This window comes from Salarias fasciatus, chromosome 22 (genome assembly GCF_902148845.1).
Source record: "Salarias fasciatus chromosome 22, fSalaFa1.1, whole genome shotgun sequence".
Classification (NCBI taxonomy): domain Eukaryota; kingdom Metazoa; phylum Chordata; class Actinopteri; order Blenniiformes; family Blenniidae; genus Salarias; species Salarias fasciatus.
In genome coordinates, this window is record NC_043765.1 from 7,548,195 (window position 1) to 7,569,927 (window position 21,733).

The 21,733-nt window shown below is 43.2% G+C and overlaps 3 protein-coding genes across 4 annotated transcripts; 2 read left to right on the forward strand and 1 right to left on the reverse strand.

Annotated features, from left to right (window-relative positions):
• The first annotated feature begins 250 nt into the window (after positions 1-250).
• On the forward strand, positions 251-6,844 carry LOC115409625 (lamin-A-like). 2 transcript variants are annotated; one of them, XM_030120875.1, is made up of 13 exons: positions 251-862; positions 1,248-1,598; positions 3,170-3,326; positions 3,586-3,711; positions 3,798-3,968; positions 4,104-4,229; positions 4,351-4,571; positions 4,656-4,929; positions 5,046-5,153; positions 5,245-5,364; positions 5,501-5,557; positions 5,859-6,056; positions 6,145-6,844. In XM_030120875.1, exons 2-13 carry the CDS (start codon positions 1,261-1,263, stop codon positions 6,178-6,180), a joined length of 1,932 nt encoding a protein of 643 aa, XP_029976735.1. In that variant the 5' UTR covers positions 251-862; positions 1,248-1,260; the 3' UTR covers positions 6,181-6,844. The 2 variants fall into 2 exon arrangements, with proteins under 2 accessions (XP_029976735.1, XP_029976736.1); XM_030120876.1 differs by having other exon boundaries at positions 252-862; positions 5,862-6,056.
• Positions 6,845-7,873: 1,029 nt separating this feature from the next.
• On the forward strand, positions 7,874-12,486 carry naxe (NAD(P)HX epimerase). Its single transcript, XM_030120894.1, has 7 exons — positions 7,874-8,022; positions 8,896-9,083; positions 9,155-9,263; positions 9,685-9,795; positions 11,302-11,412; positions 11,714-11,861; positions 12,132-12,486. Exons 2-7 carry the CDS (start codon positions 8,914-8,916, stop codon positions 12,332-12,334), a joined length of 852 nt encoding a protein of 283 aa, XP_029976754.1. The 5' UTR covers positions 7,874-8,022; positions 8,896-8,913; the 3' UTR covers positions 12,335-12,486.
• Positions 12,487-12,559: 73 nt separating this feature from the next.
• scn1bb (sodium channel, voltage-gated, type I, beta b) lies at positions 12,560-20,348 on the reverse strand. The gene is made up of 6 exons (XM_030120898.1): positions 19,010-20,348; positions 18,756-18,922; positions 17,210-17,447; positions 15,318-15,459; positions 13,179-13,253; positions 12,560-13,089 (listed from the first exon to the last, which is right to left on the reverse strand). The coding sequence occupies exons 1-5, from the start codon at positions 19,056-19,058 to the stop codon at positions 13,184-13,186; spliced, it is 666 nt and encodes a 221-aa protein (XP_029976758.1). The 5' UTR covers positions 19,059-20,348; the 3' UTR covers positions 12,560-13,089; positions 13,179-13,183.
• Positions 20,349-21,733: the final 1,385 nt, after the last annotated feature.

Below are 21,733 nucleotides of genomic sequence, written 5' to 3' on the forward strand. Positions count from 1 at the left end.
TTTTTGCTTATACTCATATGTTGATAGTCTTTAGTGAAACTGTCTCAAGGCCATTTGGCTTCTGTCAAACATCACAATAAGGTAAAAAGCAAATGTATGTGGTTTTTTTTTTTTTTGTTTCACTTCATCAAATCAGAACATCGCATGTCTAAATGAATCACTGAAGTCTCTGTTTATACTCTTTACATGGTGCTTTTCAGTTTGCACAGGGTATTGCCAAAATGAAACTCAAATCCACAAATCTCATGACTGGCACAAACACAGGGAAACATTATTGTGGTTAATTGTTGTGGCTGCTCGCAGCCTTGTGCAGAAACTCTTTCTGCAGTGTCCGGGGTTTCCAGCTTGACGTCGAGGAGTTGTAACACGCTTGGTGTCCTGACGTGAACTGGTGCATTTAACTTTATAGAGAAGTAAGAATGGTGTGGTTTGAGTCAAAGACGGGAGCGCAACCATCAGCCAGTCGATCTGCTTAAAATTATCCCCTCTACGCAACACATGGCTTTGACTGAGGGTGACTCATTCATTCAGACTGCACACCCATTGGAGAGAGAGAGAGAGAGAGAGAGAGAGAGAGAGAGAGAGAGAGAGAGAGAGAGAGAGAGAGGACAGCCACCTACCAAGTGCCAAACTGGAGGCCAACCTCTCTCCTCTCCTCCCATCTCATTCTTTCCTACATGGGCACTGTCTCAGATGGGTTTGCAGACAGAGCAGTAACAGTCTGAAGAGTGCGAGTAAACGGACACGAGCTCTCCAACTGGAAGATTTCGGGTTTTTTTTTTTTACCAAAATAAGCCAGAAAAGTCTCGACCAAGACCCCCGGAGCAGAGTCTCTCTCTTCGTCTGAGAAGCTTTCAAAGAGGTAAGTTCAACTTTAAAAAGCTGGTATCTGATGTTCCAAAAGTTTTGTGAGTTTTTTGGGTGGAGTCGTTAGCCACTCCCTTGTCGATGGATTAACTATCCTTTGTCTTTTGTTTGTTCTGTCTGTGCACACAGAAGAGATGGACGTTTTTAAAAGCAATTGCATTATTAGGCTACATTTTTCTTTAAACATCAAGTTACTTTTTTATACTTTTTTCACACTTTTCTGATACGATAAAGTTGTACTTTCACTGCTTGTGTTTGCTCAATCAGAGTAGACTTACTGGTCTTTTACGGTTTGATGCGTCTATATTTTCACATTAAAAGTCAGAATTTTTCTGTATTTAAAACAATGGCTCATTATCACATCTGTTTCTCCAATAAAGATACAAAGAAACAATGGCGACACCCAAAAACACCCCCCGAGGTGCAAACACACCTCTGTCCCCCAACCGCATCACCCGGCTCCAGGAGAAGGAGGACCTCTGCAACCTCAACGACCGGCTGGCCATCTACATTGACAAGGTGCGCTCCCTGGAGGCCGAGAACGCCGGGCTGCGTCTGCGCATCACCGAGTCGGAGACCGAGGTGAGCCGGGAGCTGACGGGCCTGAAGGCGGCGTACGAGACGGAGCTGGCCGACGCGCGCCAGACCCTGGACTCGGTGGCCAAAGAGAGGGCGAGGCTGCAGCTGGAGCTCGGCAAGCTGCGGGAGGACCACAAGGAGCTGAAAGCCAGGTGGGTTAAAGGTCAACCGGGAAAATGTCACATGAGGTTTACTGTGTGTTTGTGCGGTGAGGTGAGAAACCAATAAAAAAGAGACACATTGGGTGGGGCGGGGCTTTAGGGGGGGGGTCCCCTCCATCCACTTAGAGGCCTTCTATTTCTTATACACACCCCTGTGTGCTTATAGCATTTATGTTTGAAGTCAATTTCAACTTTTAAGAACAGCACATAACAAAATGTTGAGTTTGTACACGAGCTCCTGCAGGGAGACGCGGTCTCATGTGACCTTCTGTTCATAGTGAGTAATGTTCCAAAACTTTCCTGCAACAGTTTGCTGCTTTAATTAGCTCCTTTTACATAATCTTCTTGTGTTTACTACCACCCCATAATTATCACTGGAGGTTGGCCGAAGCTGCTGTTTTTCTGCTGACTAAGTCTGCCACAAGTCACAGTATTTAGCAGATATGCACAAAAATCCTCCAGTTAAAACATTAAGAAAGCACACTATTTTTTTTTTAAATCAGAGGATCATAAGATCGTCTGTTGCCTCAAGGCTTCTGAATTCCCCCCTTTTATCAGAATCTGAGTTTAAGTCCTTCTTTAATCCTTTTAAACATCTCCATTAGTCATTTGCTCTTTAAAGCGGCTGATGCTTATTTGACTTGCTGCCTGCTGCCACTCCCTAGCTGCAGCATGCCCTCCTCATTGCTCACTGCCGTTTGACGCTGGACTCCCACACCAGCAGCTTCCCATGCAGCCACATCCAGAGCCTGCGCTGATGACTAACTTTTTCCCCAGAAGTTTCTCCTCCTTCACCAAAGTGATCGTTACGCGCACAATACGTGGCAGTGTTTGGAGGTCTCCACTTCTGCCTCCATTATTTTTTCCATAAATACCCAAAGCCGCGGCCAAAGTGTGTTTGGAAACGCCAAGCCGTTGCCGTGGCGACGTCTCTGCTAAACAAGCCTGTGGCTTGTGGCTACCGGGAACACGGGACTGTACGCACATCACTGGTCTCCGTGACTCATACTCGCCGAGGTCTTTCCCCCGTATTCTCTTTCCTTCGATAAAAATAGCTCATATTTGTGCCGTGAGACTGTAAAGGAAAGTATAGTAGTTACCAAACCACAAAACAAGTAACTTATTACCACTCACTGGAATGTTTTTTGTCAGCACTAAAACGCTCATTGCTCATGGTCAAAAAAAGAGAGAGAAAACATAAGTTAAGCTAAGCTTATAAAACCAGAAAGGTTACAAGCTTAAATATTATGTAACATAATAAGTTAAAATAAACTAAGCCAATTTAACCGTTTCAATTATGTAATTTTATTCCAAATGACGAATATTAGCATTTCTGTGCACAAAAAATGTTTCAGTTGAACTAATTCAATCATAAGTGACTTGCGATCTAAGATAAGCATTGATCATTTAAGATCAGATAAGCTTGGTTGAGCTAAGATGATTGTTTCAGTTATTCAGTTGTGATATTAAGGATAAAGCTTTTCTCGTGTAAACCAGACATTTTAACTGAGCTTATTAGCTTCAGCATAATGTCTAAACCTCTTACGTTTCTGTCTCTGCAGGAATACTAAAAAAGAGTCGGAGCTGGCTGCGGCGCTGCAGAGGCTCAAAGACCTGGAGGCCCTGCTGAACTCCAAGGATGCGTCTCTGACCACGGCTCTGGGAGAGAAGCGAAGCCTGGATGTGGAAAACCGGGACCTGAAGGCGCAGGTCGCCAAGGTAATCCACAGCCTGCGCTCAGTTCAAGACTCAGTGGAAGCACATCTGGACTCAATCTCTGAGCCGTCTGAATACAAAGCCATCAACTGTTTATTCCTCATTCGTCTTCTTAGTGTTTTCCATATGGTGAAACTCAGTGTTGAATATCTTGTGGTTTGATTTGAGTTTTTCTTTTCTTTTTTTTTGCTCATTCATCAGAATTTGGGAGTAAATGCGTGCCTTGTGCAGACGTTTAATGTGTGTTTTCCTGCTTTTTTAGCTGGATACCAGTTTGAATGACGCCCGGAAGCAGCTGCAGGATGAGATGTTGAGGAGGGTGGATGGAGAGAACCGCATCCAGACCCTCAAAGAGGAGCTGGACTTCCAGAAGAACCTGCACTCTGAGGTCAGATGGATCCAAAGCTTGTTTATTCTCTAAATGTTATACACTGAAAGACACCCAACAGATGGTTTCTGATTGCTCTCCTATAGGAGCTGCGGGAGACAAAGAGGCGTCATGAGTCTCGCATGGTCGAGCTGGATAACGGCCACCAGCAGGAGTTTGAGAGCAAACTGTCCGAGGCGCTGATGGAGATGCGAAACCAGCACGAACTGCAGGTCAAGATGTACAAGGAAGAGCTTGAGAAAACCTATAACACCAAGGTAGAGCACTTATTTCAGTTTTGGGATTTGTTTTCACCTCTCATGTTTATGAACCAATCATAAAAAAAGTGAAAGAGGATTCACAGTGAAGAGCTGGGTTGGAATTCATGTTTCATGACTGTTTGCTACCTTCAGCTGGAAAGCGCTCGTCAGTCGGCTGATAGAAGCAGTCACCTGGTCGGAGCCGCGCACGAGGAACTGCAGCAGACACGGATACGCCTCGAGTCCACGTCCGCCCAGCTCAGCCAGCTCCAGAAACAGGTAATCACACACTCTCCATCAATCCATTTGTTGAGCTGTTCTATCCCTCCTTGTCTGTTTCCGCTCTTTTCCCTGTAGTTCTTATCAGATGTTAACTTTGTGGTTCTTCTATCCGATGCAGCTGGCCGCTCGCGAAGCGAAGGTGAGGGACCTGGAGGACGCTCTGTCCCGAGAGCGGGACACCACCCGCCGCCTGCTGGGAGAGAAAGACCGGGAAATGGCGGAGATGAGGCAGCAGATGCAGCAGCAGCTGGACGAGTACCAGGAGCTCCTAGATGTCAAGCTGGCCCTGGATATGGAGATATGCGCCTACAGGAAGCTGCTGGAAGGAGAGGAGGAGAGGTGAGCACACTCAGCATTTAGCTGTACGAACGTCCTTCACCATCATCATCATCATCATCGTCATCTTCATGTTCCTCCCTGCAGACTGCGCCTGTCCCCGAGTCCTCCTCCGGCCAGAGTGTCGGGGAGTCGCACCTCCTCTGCAGCGGCTCACTCTCGGTCGGTCAACAGCAGCTTCCAGAACTCGTCCGTGAAGAGGCGACGACCCAACGACACGGACAGCGAGGCGTCCAGCTTCGCGGGAGGAGCCGTGGCTCGCACCCGCATCACCCAGCAGGCCTCGGCCAGCGGGCGCGTCACCGTGGACGAGGTGGACCTGGACGGGAAATACGTGAAGCTCAGCAACAAGGCAGATGAGGTGAGAGGAGGGGTCACTGTTGGAATAAGCTTAGTGGTTTTTCAATGGAGAGTTTCATATACATGCTGTTGGGTGAGTGTATAGCTTTTTACCCAGAAATCAATTTGCTCCTGCAGGATCAGAATTTGGGGAACTGGCAGGTGAAGCGGCAGGTCGGATCGGGTACTCCAATCATCTTCAAGTTCCCGGCTAAATTCTCCCTGAAGGCCGGCCAGAGGGTCACGGTACGTATCGCCCGGGCTCAGTAATCAGTGCCTTGGACCACTGAGATGATGAACCAGGTTTTATTCAATGTACTTTGTGTTTTACGGGCAGATTTGGGCCTCCAGCGCCGGAGGAACCCACAACCCTCCTTCTGACCTGGTGTGGAAGACCCAGAACTCCTGGGGCACCGGAGATGTTTTCCAAACCACCCTGATCAGTGCCAACGGAGAGGTAACACACCTTCACCACATGTTACTCTCTCAAATGAAGCCTCAGGGTTGCTAAAACATCCGCAACTGCATTGCTCGTTCACTTCATGCATTGAAAAATCATTATTAAATTAAACAACCCTTAATTTTTTTTTTAGGAAATGGCAATGAGGAAAGTGACCCGCGCACAGTTTGAGGATGAAGATGATGACATGGTGAGAAACAATATTTCAATAACATCTTAAGGTGTAACAGAGTAATCAGCACATGCATAAAGTATCTGGATTTAAATAACATTTAACAAGTTTTCATATTAAATGGAGCTGATGAGCGTGAAGCCTTAGGATTAGATTAATAAATGAGTTAGAAGGAGTAATCAGTAAAGTAACTGAAACAGGAACTGGTGAGTAAATACTAGTTTTACAGACCAGTTGGACTTTTCTCCATGTCGATGCTGGATTTGATCCAGTCCTCTCTAAACACTCTGATCCTGGTGTTTGTTTGTCTCGGCCTCAGCAGGTGGCCCACAGTACCTGCGGAGACAGCGAGTATAACCTGCGCAGCCGGACGGTGGTGTGCGGCTCCTGCGGACTCCCCTCGGACAAATCCAACAACTGCTCCGTGACCTCCGCCTCCCGCTCCTTCCGCAGCGGAGGCCTCTCCGAGGGGTTACTGCCGCACTCCTACGTCTTCAGCTCCAGCACTCCCCGCAAGGTGCTTCATCAAATAGAATATCATAAGAGTCAATGGGAGTCTCTTATTTATGATTGAAAAATCTAACTTTGTCAAACTTTCTCCTCAGACTGGAAGCAAGATGGAGAACTGTCCGATCATGTGAAGCCGGGATCCACCTGACGACTATTAATAGCTTTCCAGTTATTGATTGTTTTGTTAGATAACATAGTTGTAGCTGTTAGTTTAGATCACATACTTTGGGAAAAATCAACAGGATATTATCATTTTATACTGCTTTTATAATGTACTGTACATAGGCATGTTCATGAAATCTTTTCTTGGATTTACATGTTGATCAAAGCAGGCACTTTTGTTTGTATACATTTAAGATTGAAGATTGGGTCCCTGCTGTTCTTGAGACTAAAAATGAAGAACTTACCAGCTATTTAATCGCCTTAACTCCATCTTGGAAAATATGATTACCACAGCTGCTGTGGCCGGTATCATTTTGTTGTACTCCGTAATCGAACACATTGACACTGCAGGATTCTGATCAATTCACTGATTCAGCTGAAACGTTTTGCAAAGAGATTTTTTTTCATTGAATGAGCTTCCTCTGCTACAGTAAATTGATCACAACTTCGCTACAGGTCTATGGAATATTGTGTTTTTTTTTTAAATGACATTATTAAATGTATTTTCAGGAAAACTTGGTTTTTTAAAAAAAATGTTTATGATATTTGTGCACCTGACTTTTTATACTTCTGTTTTCTATATCTGCTCTGTGATTGTGAAAGAACTTTGGAGTATTTGAATAAAATCCACATAGGCACACGAGTCTCATACGGTCAGAAACAAACAAATAAACAAAAAAACACCGTCAAAAAACACTCATTTGCAAATCAAATTTGATCGTTACTAAGGCCACAGAAATCCTCCCTCGCTACCTCTGAGCCATGCTGGGATCAATTGTTTGTACTTTTTTTATTTCAGGAAAGACTGTAGTTCAGTTCTGAGTTTTATTTTATTTAAGTGGGAATTCGTATATAGCTTCCCAATGTACATTTACATTTTGAATGCATCTGCAGATTAGATGTCACGAATCGCTAAAAAGAGGGGTAGATTTCTTTCCCCGATGATTATTAATCATTCTTCTCAATGGGATAAACCCAGACCGGAAGAACGGGAAGCCCCACACATTCAGCGTTAACCACATCGTGCTGGTATGACTCCAAAAATACAGTCAAATTGAAGATCCTACACACACAGTGCCTTTCATTGTTGATGCCACCTTAGTGATAATGATGCCACAAGTGAACTGCTTTACATGCATGTTAAAGAGGAAAGATACAAAAAATAAATAAATAAATAAAAAATAAATAAATAAATACAGCACTCACATTATAAAGCCTGATGAGTTACTTCAATTAAAAAAAAATTTACATTTTGTAAAACTAAATGTTTTGAGCTTTTAAGTACAAACTGAAAAATCATTAATCAAGTAAAATCGACTTCATTATTTTCTGATGACATAAATATGACTAATTAAGTTGAAAGGAGCTACTTCAAATGCTTTTTTTCTGGGAACTCATCAAAAATGTAATATTAACTGGAATAAAATTAGTTTTTAACCCCCAAAAGCAAGTCATTACATTGTATTACTTTTTCAGTGTAATCTAATTCTGTGTAATCGTGTACTGTTATGCGCACAAGGTTTATGTTGTGTGTGATCAAATGTACGTAAGTACAATTCAAGTAATGTACTTGAGTTTCCGTCACGTTTTTCACGCCACTCTATCTACGTCAAGTGCCCCACAGAGAGGCTTTTGTTTTGAAGTCAGCTGTTTATGGAGAAGCGGAAGCGGAAATAAACACGTCGAGCTGCAGAGGCCCCAGCGTTTCTGCTGTTTTCTTCTTTTTTGACACATTATTGATCAGTAAGTGGCATCCCTGAGTCTTTTTAAAGGACTAACCTGCGTGTGGAGTTGTTGTCAAACCGAACCGGGTGAGTGTCGCTGCTGTTCTCTCTCTGACTGAATGTTGAAGGTGAGCTAACTTTTAGCAGCCTGCGAAGGAGTGCACATAAATCTGCACTAACTGAAAGGAAAATCTCACATAATATCCGTGGAAGCGTGTCAGTCAGACTTAAAGAAGTAAATATTTAGCAAGTTTATAATTTTTGCATGCTGTCGTTCGTAAGTAGTTAATAAAAACTGCATGTTATTCAGAATGAATGTGTAAACATTGTTCACTAGTTAACTCTTTTTAGTAATTTCTCATATGTTCTCCTGCTCTGGAATGAATCATAGATGGATATGAACCTCTGTAGTATTTCAACCCATTATTGTTTAGTTCTGCTGTAGTGTATTTGGTCTTTAAAAGCCCAGGAAGTGGTCAAAGATTCACCCCAGGAAGCACACAATATTTAACTGTGTGAATCAGACCAGAAGAATTGAATATTGATTATAGTGTTTTGTTTTGTTTTTTTTACATGCAGCAATTTGATACTAATACATAAAAACACAATTATATTCATATCTTATTTGCATTGTTGCAGTGTTTTTGGTTCTATTAAATAAAACATGGGTTGGTGACTCTCCAACGCCCCCACACATTTATTTGTTGTTGCTTGTATGACTGTCTGTGAAACTCTCTGTCACCCCACACTTTAAGGACCTCAGCCATAACTGTTCACAAATCTTTCTTCCATAAACCCTTGTAGTATTTGATATAGGTTCTGTGGTGTTTACGCTACCCAAATCCTGAGTAGGTTCAGTAAAACCACAGTGGAAGGGAAAGGCTCCTCAGAGAGGTCGGCGGTGTCAGCAGACCGAACATTTGGACCATCTGAACCTGTAGTGTTGTTCTGTCTTCTCAGGAGCTCAGATCCTTCTGGATGTGGAGCGTTCGGGCTCTGTTCGGCATTGGCTTCCTCGTCACCTCTCGAGCCGCAGCCTCCCTCGCTCACACGGGGACATGCACGCTCTCCACTGCGACTAGCACACACAAGCAGGACTGTTTCAGAAGGACGGCGTCCACCATGGCCCAGACCATCAAATATCTCGGGTGAGCGTTCAAACCTTGCCGATGGTCTTTCAACACTGAGGCAGCGTGGCTGATCTGCTGGCTCCCCACAGGCAGGAGGAGGCCCAGCACATCGACGAGGAGCTCTTCAGCGAGTACGGCTTCAGTGTGGATCAGCTGATGGAGCTGGCGGGCCTCAGCTGCGCCACAGCCGTCACTCGGGTGAGCGATGGGACAGACTTTTTTTTTTTTTTTCTTACAGATCCTTTTTAATGTGCCTCTCTAATTTTAACTTGACTTTTTATGCTTTTATTGAGCTTGTCTTATTGTTAAAGCTTTCAAGATATCTGTGATTTGAGGGGCTTTAAGTTTTGTTTATTGAATCTTAAATGTAAGCCACGCGGAGCTTCAGACTCGTTTCTCCGGCAGAGATCTCTTTCCTCTTACAGGAAACCAGATGTTCAGTTTGCAGCACCTGGATTTCTCTAAATCGGATTACTGTCTGAAGCGAGAAATAATCAGATTACTTTTCCCTCTCACTTGGCACCAGCAGCAGGATTTTCCTCGAGTAGCTTCTATTCAGAAAATCCTCTTTTCCCTCCTGCAGGCTGTGGCCTGATGTGTGTTTTTTTGTGTCATACAGGCGTATCCTCTTACATCTTTGGTGAAAGCCAAACCGACTCTGCTGGTGATCTGTGGACCAGGTAACAACGGGGGCGACGGCCTGGTCTGTGCACGACACCTCAAACTCTTTGTGAGTGTACTCGGAGGCGGCCGAAGAAGTTACAAATAAGATTTATGTGCCAATGTGCACCAATAAAAAAAAAAAAGGTTAAAAATGACCTAAAAAAGCTGACTTATTTCACTTTTTTTAAACTTACCTACTTTTGAGTGCAGTTTCTTGTATTTTCATTACTCTTAATTGTTGGTTTTGTAATTCCATTTGTTCAGAAAGTAACATCATTCTGACATCTGTCATAAACATTCAGATTTGTTTTGTGGGAAGGATGCAAACTGTTTATTAATTTGAAATAATTTGTTGAAATCTTACTGTCTATTTTTTTTTTTTTTTTTGAAAGCAATATATGACATGTCTGGGATATTTCTTCTTAAACACTTAAAGCTCGTGTCCGGAGTTTTGAAAGAAATAGAGGTTTTTTTTAATCCAGCGTCTCGAGTTTTTACGCCCTCCCTCTGCTTTCATGGCTACCAAGCCACGCCCCTTTCATTGTGCTCGCGCATTACCTGTGGGGTCAAAATGAGTGCCTCCGAGTCTGCAAGCATCCTACATGTTTAGCCGTTTACAGTGGATGTTTAGCAGACAATGGATATATTCGAGGTAAGTGTAAAGTCTCTCTGGCTGCGCGCACACGTTGATTGACAGCATGACAAGGCGGAAGCTCGAAATCTATTGGCTGAAGCTGACCGGCGCTTTTTCGGATAACATGGGGGTCTATGAGAGGAAGGCAGAGCTCATAAATAAATTTTTGTATTACTTTATGCTAATATTATATTATAGTATCGAACCAGACTGACACATTTAAGCTCTGTTAAAAAAATGATACATACGTTGGAGACGAGGAAACTCCGGACACGAGCTTTAATTAGGAAAAAAAATAAACAGCTATGATTTTACTTGCAATGAAAATGATGCAATAAAATGGCCTAATCATTTAAATATGCACTTCTAGTAAAGATACATTTAGCATAACCTGCCTGAGTTCCTGTATAAAAAACACACAGGCTCAGTGAGTATGGAAAGCCTAATCCAACGCGTCTGATCCTTAAGATGCCGTAAAAAACGCCCATTTTTAATAAAACAGGCGTAAAATAAGCGCGTTTTATTTGTTCAAACGCGCGTATTTTACACTCGTTTGCTGAAGGTTATAGGACGCCATAAAAAACGCCCGTTTTTTAATAAAACGCGCGTAAAAAAACCAAGCAAGACGCGCCTTTTTTACCGCGTTTTACGAGATGTTAATGAGCTCTGTCCTCTGAAAAACACAGCCAATAAGTTCAATGTTTCTGAAGCCAATCAGCAGAGCAAAACAATGGATGGGAAACAATGGATCCAAGAGACTTGCCTGCTCTTCTCTGTTATCGTAGCTGATACTGTGTTGCTACAGTAAATGACCAAAATTCAGAGGATTAAAATATCAATCTGCACAAATTAAGTATAATCACCATATCTGAATACGCTGTCCTCTCTGCTGATGTGACGTATTTGTTTCCTCCTGCGTGTGTGTGTGTGTCGCTGCAGGGTTACGAGCCCACCATCTTGTACCCGAAGAGGCCCAACAAGCCGCTGTTCCAGGGTCTGACCACACAGTGCCAGAAGATGGAGATCCCCTTCCTGACCGAGATGCCTGAGGTTCGGCGCTCATCAATTATGCAGCAGCGTTGATCCTCGGCGGTGGAGGAGATTCTTGTGCTCGCCGGTCATGGGCCTGCATTTTATTTCCAGCTCTGTGAACACTCTGGAACTCTTCATTAGCTTTTCATTAGATCACTTTACAGCAGATGAAGGTTTAAAGTTGAAGAGTTTTTATAGCGGAAATGCAGTCAACACTAAATCTGATCAATAGTTTTTTTTCAGATCGTGTGTTTGTAAGCTCACGCCGTGCTGCGCTTCAGGCTTTGTAATTAAACCCCGACTCAAACTGTCTCCTCAGGCCGGAGTGATCGATGAGGCGTACAACCTGGTGATCGACGCCATCTTTGGCTTCAGTTTCAAAGGCGCCGTGCGGGAGCCTTTCGGCTCCATCCTGGACGTGCTGAATAAGACCACCGTGCCAATCGCCAGCATCGACATCCCCTCAGGTCGGTGCTCAGCGCTCTGCGCTCTCCAAGGACAGACAGATGGATTCTCTCATGGATGAAGGAGCTTCCGGTGTGAGCTCAGACAGAGTCTGGTTTCCACTGTGACGAATTATTTGTGACTTTTTAGCTCCCACAAATACAATAATCAAAACATCTTATTCAAAATTAGAGAAAGAGTTGTTATCTTTCATTATACAGTTGATTATATCTGTGTATAAATTAAGAAAATAAGAGAGCTCCCTGCCTGACCGCTGCGTCTTGTTGTTAAAGGCTGGGATGTGGAGCAGGGCGGCGGCACGGACGCACTCCAGCCCGACATGCTCATCTCGCTCACCGCGCCAAAGAAGTCCGCCTCCTCCTTCAGGGGGCGCTACCACTTCCTGGGCGGCCGCTTCGTGCCGCCCGGCCTGGAGAGGAAGTACCAGCTCAACCTGCCTCAGTATCCCGGCACTGACTGCGTGCTGCAGCTGTGACGGGGGCGGGAAATAACTTCCAAATGACAACATGAATACTGCCGTACCTTTATCTGTCTGTTGATCTCACTGGAAATGAGTCCTTCAGTGAGTAATTTAATTACAGGCTGTGCTCCAATACTGGGATTTAATCAATAAACAGTCTCAACATGCGTCTGTTATGTCAGTGAAGTCTCGGGGAACTTGTCTTGCACCGCTCCACACTGGAAAAGACGCTCCACAACATGTTTTCTTCACTTTTATTAGTACACCTTTAGGATTTCACTGAATGTACAGCTAGCAGTTTAACTGGAAATACAGTCTATCATAGTCCAACACATTCTATTTTTAGAAAGAACTTTAACCATACACGTTGTTTGTGTCTCATTTATACATCCGGTGGTGATGAATTAGTAAAAAGCCTTCCCATGAAATTAGCCTCACACAGTCCAGCAGACCTTCACAGTACCCCTTATGTTTCAAATAAATGCGTGACTACATATACTCGGAGAAAATACTGCATGTACAGTATATGCTTTTGACAATGTGGCTCATTAATGCATAATGGTTTCTCTTATAAGTGCAGTACATGCTTTTGCGCGCAGAATACTATATACAGTGCTGGTACCATGCTCTCTCTCTCTGTACGCCAGGTCCACTTGCGGTCTTCGCCGACGTGAGGGTGGAGTAGAAACTTGAGATGGACAAGGAGGTTCTTCTCGAGGTCGTCATGCAGGTCAGAGGGTGGAAGGAGGTTTTCAGTCCGTGAAGGAAGCCTGGGGACAAAACACGGCGCACGTTAACAGATCTAACGGGGGAAAAAAAAAAAGGTTTATTCTTCGGTGTCTTATTGATCACAACATACCTGTGCTATTCTCCGACCTGCACGCCTGCACAGTTGTCTTTACTTTCCGAGGCTATCGCCAAATACTCAGCATTTCTGAAAGGGGAAGCCAGTGCAAGTGAAAGTCAGATCGCTGGCAATGTTTTCTTTTATTACTGAGACAAAGGTGAAAATGCTGGAATAAAACGATACGGGTATGTTTTCTTTTTCACTTACAGGAGGAAGGTTTTGGTTTTTACTAGGGAGGAGGGTGACAGGATGGGACGGACAAGATGAAAACACCACAAGTTGACAGAGGGAACGACACAAAGAGACACAAAAATGAACGCACACGAATGCAATTGAAACAATAAATGCTCACAGGTACAATGGAGGCCTAAAGACGGAGCATCGGGCAGAGTCTGAGCTCACGGTGTGATTTCAGCAGCTGAGCATGAATAAAGTTTGGCAGGATTCATGGCGAAATGCACACGTTTCATCACTTTCACACTCAATGTGCCATTTTTAACACATCGGTATGAAAAGTTGATTGAAAGTGGATTTTAGGAGTAAAAATGCAGAAAGGCCCAGTCCCACCAGACAGCGAGAGGCAAACGCAATTTCACTTTTTTTTTCTGTTGATTAAAAAAAAATGTCTGCATTACAAACATCACTGAGATTTAGTTCAAGTTACAGAGAACTCTGAAAGTCAGTTATTTTCTTTTTCTTCTTAGGACGAGTTGCCATTTTACAGTTTATCCTCAGTGTACGATATTCTGATTAAGAGTTAATGATAAATATCATTGTAAAAGAGGTTGAGTTCTTCAAAAATGACAACAAAAACACCAGAAGACACAAAATCACAATAGTGAGATGGGAAAATTCATCGACAACACTCAAAACATCTTAGAAATATAAAAGTAGGTTCAGGAACACACTAAACTACTTCGAAAAGAAAACTACAAAAGTGAATCAAACCAGAGCTTGTGGGACAAAAAAATGTCAAAAAAAGAGTGACAAAACTTCTTTATAAAGTCTCAAAATTACTTAAAAACACAAAATTGTGACAAAGGATTTGAAAATGATAGTTTCAAAGAGAAGTAATGGGATGTAAATTGGGTTAAAAAAGCTTAAAAAATTTAACACATCACATAAAAGACTAAAACAACCTTAAAGAGCCTGAACATTAATAATGACATATAACTTCATTTGAAAAGACTCAAAAAGTACTCAAAATTAAATAAAAAAACAAGTAAATCACTCAAAATAATCACGAGTCAGAGAACGACCACAAGACGTCAAGAAAATGATGTTTAGAGGATGTTGGATTATTTTTGAAAGAGAGAAAGAGATCGAGGACAACCACAGGAGGGAGGATGTGTAATGAACACATTCTAAAGAAATCCCAGTGAGGCGCGGCGGCCTCATCCTTGGATCCCTGACAGTGAGTGGATCCCAGTGGATCCCAGGTTTTAGAGAGCAGGTGTGACGAGGCCTTAACCCGGATCAACGCTGACTCCGGCTTCACATGCATCAGATCTCAGCCAGTATATCAACATCTGCTCGTGTGTCCACTGACCATCACGCTCATATCAGGGTCACAGGTTTCGAAATGTGTTGGTATGCTTGTGCGATATGTTAAATTTAGCTGATATACTGTTTTTTTAACCTTTAAATAAAACAAGCACTGATAAACTGAGATGCACACGGGACTTTTTAAAGTTTTATTCTGCATTCATGTGAAGAGAAGCTCATCTTGAGTGGGAAAATAGCTGCGAAGCTGCAGAGTTGTTTATGTCACACGCGTGTGAAGGTGGATGCTGATGAAAATCCTTTGACAAATGGAGGCAACTGTTTCTATTGCCTGTCATTTTTTGTAATACATATGATTTGTCATGAGGCTGCAGTAACCTACTGAAGCTCTCTCACATTGTGGTTCCAAAGCACACCGACACAACACTCTGACACAACAACGTCACAACCCTGAAAATCTGAGGATCACATGAATACAGAATAAATTCTGCAGCACCAAGTACCGTGTATCGGCAGGCGGCTCAACTGGGGCCGGCCCGCTTTCACTCTGTACGGTATGGAGGTCGCCGTCACGGCACAACCGCAGCTGCAGATACGGCTCGCATGCAATCTGCCGCCGTGCACGAGGACGCATTAATAAATACGTACGCCGCTTCTCGTAACGCCTCCTCCCCGGCTGCCGCGATCTTCCTGTAGCAGTATATCATCTCTATGAGGAGCCAGAGCTGCAGGCCGATGATGGACACGTACATCATGACCTCTGACACGATGGAAGCTGTACCTCTGGTGGCTGCACACACACACACACACACACACACACACAAACCACAAAAAGACAAGGCAATCAGAGAGGCATCACAGAGGCCACACAGCAGAGTGGAATTTAACCCCTTCAGAGGTAATATTAGATCTGCTGAGGATAGTGAAACATCAATAGCAAAAATGATAAAAAAAAAAAAAAAAAACTCCTTTGAGGCTTATCCAGAACGTGTATTTTATGCTTCAAAAAAACCAATCGCTCTTGTCCTCTTTGCATTAAATTTTGATGTATTTACTGACAGTTCTTCAATATATCAAGTGATTAAGCTGCACAGATGCTTTATCCCCACAGCAGTCAACATTTCAGCCATAATCCTAGCTCCTCTTCTCCAGCGCTGAATTATCTAGAATTATCTACCGCCCCTTATGACAATCAAATATTCCACTTGGCTTCTGTGATATTTTGGTTATTCGCAAAAACGTCATCCTACAGGCCGTCCCTCACTCATTCCTTTGAGAACAGGATTTCCTGTTTGCACCATTAAAGAGGAGTCAACTACTATCTATTATCCGCCATCTTTTTTTTGCAGACGGCGTGCATTCAAATGGAAGGAGTAAATAATTTAGCCAATCTGCTGAACGAGCAGAGTGTCTTCCAGTATCTGTCATGAGAGACACTTCCTGCCTGTGGCGGGGAGAGCCAGACGAGCGTCTCTCCTTTTATTTAACATCTCAATCCAGATTCAGCTTCTTGCAACGGTAAAAGAAAAAAAAAAAAAATAGAAAATAAAATCTCAATTTAAAGAAGAGGATAAATTAGAATGGTACAAGAAGGAATAAAAATTCACACTGAATAAAATAGGCTGGACAATTGATTTTTTCCAACAACACCCAAGACCCGATTCTAGGATTGAATAAAACAGAATAGATAGAATAACAATAGAGAAAGCAGGTGTAAAGCTACACCCACCTGCATGGCCTACATACACTATAAAAATAAAGCCGCACCTTCAAAATAAAATAAAAGCAGTTGGATTGAATGCATCATGTACATTAATTTCCTCTTTCAAAGTGTCCGTTGATTATGTAGAATTTAAGTTTAATTGCTGTGTACTGTCTGCTTCCTCGGTTAGGTCTAATTTGTAAAACAAAGCCTCTTAACAAACATAAAAACATCAAAACGCTGAGTTTTCTGATATCTCTGCCTCCATCAGCAGGCCAGAGTGAGATCTGAACAAACGCCGCCAATCACGGGCATCTCTGCTTCATCCCCATCCAAAATGTAAATTAATGAGTCAATAACAGCCTCAGAAGAGTGAGTCAGGCTGTTTTTTTTTTTTTTTGTTTTTTTTCCTCAAATGCAAATGGAGCAAATCCGATGCACCGGGAATGAAGAACAGCAAATGTTGCATCCATTTTAATTTGAAGCACAACAGGACAGGCGGTTTAATAACGCAGGCTCTCTGCAGCCCTGAGAAATGGCAGCACATTGTGTTTTAATTACAATTTCATCCTGGCGTGAGCACGAGGACCTCCCACATGGTTTCATCCACAGCGAGGAACATTTGAGAAAATATCTGTTGAGTCTCTCAGAAAAACCAAACCAGGGTGTCTGAAGACTTTGAGGTGGGAGGTGAAACATCTGTTGACAGGAATATCTAGTTACCTTTAAAAAGTCAAATCGCACTGGTATGAAGGAAGCCTCGTCGATCGCTGCATTTAGGAAAACCATTCCAAAATTCTAAGAAGAAATCATTTCATTTGCACACGTGTGGCCGTACCTTTGGCCACCACGGAGAGGTGGACCACTTTGGTGATGACGGTGGAGTACTCGTAGTTGTCGTAGAAGAGGATGCGGTTGAAGAAGCAGGTGTAGGTGCCCGAGTCGTTGAAGGTGACGTTGACCAGGTAGATGGAGGCGTCCTGGATGTCGTGGCTCCTCTTGCTCCCGTACCAGTTGACGCGGTCCATGAAGTCGTCGTGCTCCACCGTGCCGCCTTGATCGTTGTAGGTGTAAATCTGGAGACGGAGAGATCCAGTTGTCGGCGTGACAGAAAACAGTTCATAAAGAATATCAATAAGATTCTCAAATGTTTTTTTTTTTTATCTTGATTAAGTTTGAAGTTGAATGCTGAAGCTTTCAGGTTTCTGTAAACACTCGAAGGAATTCACTTATTTAACATATTTTCATTGCTTCAGAGCTCAGAGGGGCTTTAAACTGTGAAATTCACTCGTCCAAACACCAGTGGAGGTTTCTGCCACACATGGTGCCCAACCTCCATTAGGAGACACATTTTGCCTCAGAGACGGTCATTAAACCATCAACCTCTCTACGAACTGCACCACAGCCACTCCCTTCGATCTTATCTCAGTATTTCAGTATTTAATTCTTACATGGAGACCACTAACCACTCACATTTCACCACAGACATATGGACTTACAAGTGCTTCCAATTTTCAAACATGATCAATACTTTCATGTCAATTTTAGTTTCAGAAATCAATTCATTTTTATTTTTCTAGCTGACAGTAACAAGAATAGGAGATGACTATCAATGGCTTTTATCGCATTACTGAGATATAAAAGATGTAATGAGATGAAATGGAACAAGAGAAGCATTTAACTATCAAGAATGTGATCTAATGAATGTGTTCTCAATCTTATTTTGCCTCATCTTATCTCACTAATGCTGTTATGGTGACATAGTGTGAGTAATTGAGAGTTACTGCGAACATAAACAGAATATTTTCATGACCTAAAGTGTGCACAAACAGATACTTACCACATGTTACACATCTTATGAACTTTTTACATTTGATATAACGCTTCATCAGCCTCCGATGTGTAAAAAAAAAAATACCATTTCAAACTGTAGGTTTTGGGTCTATTTCTGATGCACCAAAATGTCTCCTGAAGTCTTCTGGCGTGAAACTATTTCTCTGTGTATTGTGCTCTGGATAAAGCCTCGCTGAATCAAATGTGCGGCAGCTCCATTAGCACAAGGTCAACACAGCCATGCGTCATCGGTGAAACTTCAATGATCTCTGTGCTGTAAAATACAGCGATTGATTTAATCTGCAGCCAATGATGGCTTCAGCGCCGGGAGCTATCATGCACCCCAGGAGAGTAAGTATATAAGCAAGGCAGTGCCAGACAGGAAGTAAAGCACTTGAGTCTGCATTATACCTATAAATGCACTTGGAAACAGCTTATGTCCTGCAAACTATCGGCCAGTAGAAGTCAAGTGCTCGCTCCACTCCAGTGTTTTGTGCTTTAGTCAGCTGGAGTAATAATAATAATACTCAGACGGTGGTGGATTCACTCACGTGAACGAAGTCGGCCTCCCCTTTGGCCTTGAAGTACCATTCGACGGTGGCAGAGCCTTTGACCTCGCTCCTCATCTTACAGGAGATGCAGCCCAGCTTGAATCCTTTACCCGCCACGGCCTCTGTGTCAGAGTCCACCTCTGCACAGGCTCCGTGACACCGGTACACTGAAACGAGGAGGACTGTTAATACCCAGCATGCACATCATGTGGAAAACGAAACAGAAAAGGTGACAAAGAAGCAGCTGAACTCACCAAACAGGACGCTGATCAAAGAAAGGAACAACAGGTGCACCGGCGCCATGTTTCCAGATGTTCAGAGTCACTTTTTGTATGGGATGAAGGGCCACGAGACTAAGAACTGTGATGGAGAAGCTTCAATCCACGATCAGGAAACGAGCACCTCTTGCGGGAGCTGAACATATATTTACTTGTATATTTCAGGAGGATCAAAGCTTATCTGTAAAATGCAGGCTGATGGCAGATGCCTGGAGGCTAGCAGCTAAACATGCATTGTGAAGTGCAATCTGTCCACTGGCCTTCTTTGTGCTCCTAAATCTCTGCTCATAACAGCCCCGTGGATCCACTCCAACTGTCTCGATTCTTTGGCTCAATCCAGAAGCAGTTTCTTGTTGTTGACAGAATTTATTGCCACAAATTATTGCTGTTTTGGAAACACCAGGGTTTTCTTCATCCGCTCAGACTGTATCTCGACTGCAATCCTGCATTCAAAGTGCTGACCTCTCTGCTATTAATATAAGCTCCAGAAGCAATCCAGATGTCCCTTTTTAACTCACAGTGTTCCCCAGATCCACACCCTGAGATTTGATTATCTTTGTCCCTGAGGTCCTAGTGAGAGATGCACAGAGCGATCATTTCTGCCTGCATGGACCACATGCACTGCTATTTTAATGACGCTAAACACAGACGGCACAGATCCACAATACTTATACTCGGTGTTTATGTGTGCAAGCTACGGAATACTACAATACACGTACATGCCAGTGCATATTAAACAATTTGCATGCTGTAAGATAAGAATCAAATGGCTACCTCTTATAGGCTACACGTTTTTTTTCATAGAGAGGGTGTAATGGTAGTGGCAGATCCTGGTGGGATCGGGCAGATCGGAGCCTGCCGTCCTGAATTTAGAGGCCTCGTCTCCTCCAGCTCAGTCCGTCTCCAGGAGAAGAAAACACAGGAATATCCAGTCCTCTCCTGTGATGGCAGCGGACAGTGGAAAGACTTGCAATCTCACCTATCTAATGACCCCGTGCTCGTGGAAGAGATGCGCGAGCGTCGCAGATAAAACTGCGCGAGCGCACGGACGGATATAAAATCCAGGGTTGAAGAAGATTAGTAATAAAATAATGAAGAAAAATAAAATAAACAGCAGGCGATCAGACAAAGGGCGTCCTGTGCGGGGTTTTTGCTCCTACGCCACACACCTCTGTCTGTGGGTTCAGAGGCTGCTGCAGATGCACTGCGGTAAAACGGGCTGAGCGCGTGCGACTGATGAGCAGGTGCTGCGAGCGACGCCTGGAAACAGCCTCACGCGCCGCCTTCAGAACCATTCCCGGAACGGAGCCCGGAGTCCGAGCCACAGCCTGGTCCTCATCTGCCGTAGGAAAAGAAAAAAAAAAGGAAAAAAAAATCCCGACTCTCTCACGATAACATGCCCCGGTGGTGAGGGTGAACTGGCCCTTTAATTTCACTCCACCGGGTGGAGGAGGGTGGAGGGTGGGGGTGGTGGCAATGATATGGACACGACTGGTGCCACAGAAGCTGCTGTCACCGATATAATACTACCAATAATTTATTTCAAGGATTAAAGGGGACATATTATGGATCAATCCCCTCTGGACGGATTAAACTGTATTTGGCTTGCCTCCTGGCTCTTAAGCTTTAAAAAACACAAAGCCTGTGTTTTGTGAAATGCCTAAAGGCTTATTTATACTCTACACATGAAAACATACAAAGGGTCATCATCATGTCCTATAAACTTCCATGCACGGTGTGTTTGTTGTGTGGAGAAACCGGTATATTCTTTCACTGTATGCGAATATGATCTGCTTTACTAACGATGATGACTCGGTAAATTTTAGTTTTGTCCATACTTCAATTGAGTATTTTTTTAAAGACAGGTTTATGGAAAAAAGTGAATAAAAACATAATTTATTAAAATATCTACAATTCTGACATCCGTTTTGACTCCAAAGGTCACATTCTCCAGAAAAAGTTCTGGGTAAATTAATTTATGGCCTCAGACATAACACTGTGGATGACTTTAGGTGGTTCAGATGCGACCCTGTCCGTTCCCTGTGCGATCACCTCTGGGATATCTGCACCTGACAGTGGTGACTCTTGGATCTCCTTCATATCCGACAACCCACACTCATCCATCTTGTTGTCAGTAGACATCATATGGGCCCCTGGAGTGTTCTCAATAATGCTATTGTTCCCTCTCTGCCTGATACTGATCTCACCATCTGATCTCTGCTCCCGCTGCTAAAATCTGCATTTTTTTTTCTGTAGACACTTTATTTGCAAGCCCTCACTTTCTACAGCAAAAGTCGTGTGTTTTATGTGTTTGTATGTGTACAAAACAATTGTAGTCTTCCTGATGAAAAGGTTCCAAGTGAGACAGTCATTTCCTCTCTATGGGGACTCCACTGTTGCTTTTCAAATTGAGAGCACAGAGGAGCTGTTGTGTTTCTCTGATTTCTTAGCACGCTTATTTGATGAAATAAGTGCCTTAATATGTAACTTATGTGTCTGTGCAGAATATTCTAAGATGAGATATGAAACACAAGCAGACGTTAATGTGCAAACTGAAGACTGAATGGCAGATCTAAAAAAAAAATCAAAAAATATCTGAGCTCCATGTAAATTGTACGCATTATTTTATACCATGTGAAATGCTCAATAAAACTTTGTTAACTAAAAAAAAAAAAATCAGAAAAAAACTGAGATTTTCAT

What these genes read in the sequence shown, in the direction of transcription:
- LOC115409625 (XM_030120875.1), top strand. Translation starts at nt 1,261, where the DNA reads ATGGCGACACCCAAAAACACCCCCCGAGGTGCAAACACACCTCTGTCC. An exon ending in TCAGCCAGCTCCAGAAACAG is followed by an intron (nt 4,230 to 4,350) that starts GTAATCACACAC and finishes TATCCGATGCAG; the next exon opens with CTGGCCGCTCGCGAAGCGAA. An exon ending in AGGCCGGCCAGAGGGTCACG is followed by an intron (nt 5,154 to 5,244) that starts GTACGTATCGCC and finishes TTTTACGGGCAG; the next exon opens with ATTTGGGCCTCCAGCGCCGG.
- naxe (XM_030120894.1), top strand. Translation starts at nt 8,914, where the DNA reads ATGTGGAGCGTTCGGGCTCTGTTCGGCATTGGCTTCCTCGTCACCTCT. An exon ending in CAGACCATCAAATATCTCGG is followed by an intron (nt 9,084 to 9,154) that starts GTGAGCGTTCAA and finishes GGCTCCCCACAG; the next exon opens with GCAGGAGGAGGCCCAGCACA. An exon ending in CAGCATCGACATCCCCTCAG is followed by an intron (nt 11,862 to 12,131) that starts GTCGGTGCTCAG and finishes TTGTTGTTAAAG; the next exon opens with GCTGGGATGTGGAGCAGGGC.
- scn1bb (XM_030120898.1), bottom strand. Translation starts at nt 19,058, where the DNA reads ATGGCGCCGGTGCACCTGTTGTTCCTTTCTTTGATCAGCGTCCTGTTT. An exon ending in GGGAGGCCGACTTCGTTCAC is followed by an intron (nt 17,448 to 18,755) that starts GTGAGTGAATCC and finishes CTCCGTCTCCAG; the next exon opens with ATTTACACCTACAACGATCA. An exon ending in GAGGCGTTACGAGAAGCGGC is followed by an intron (nt 13,254 to 15,317) that starts GTACGTATTTAT and finishes TTCCCCTTTCAG; the next exon opens with AAATGCTGAGTATTTGGCGA.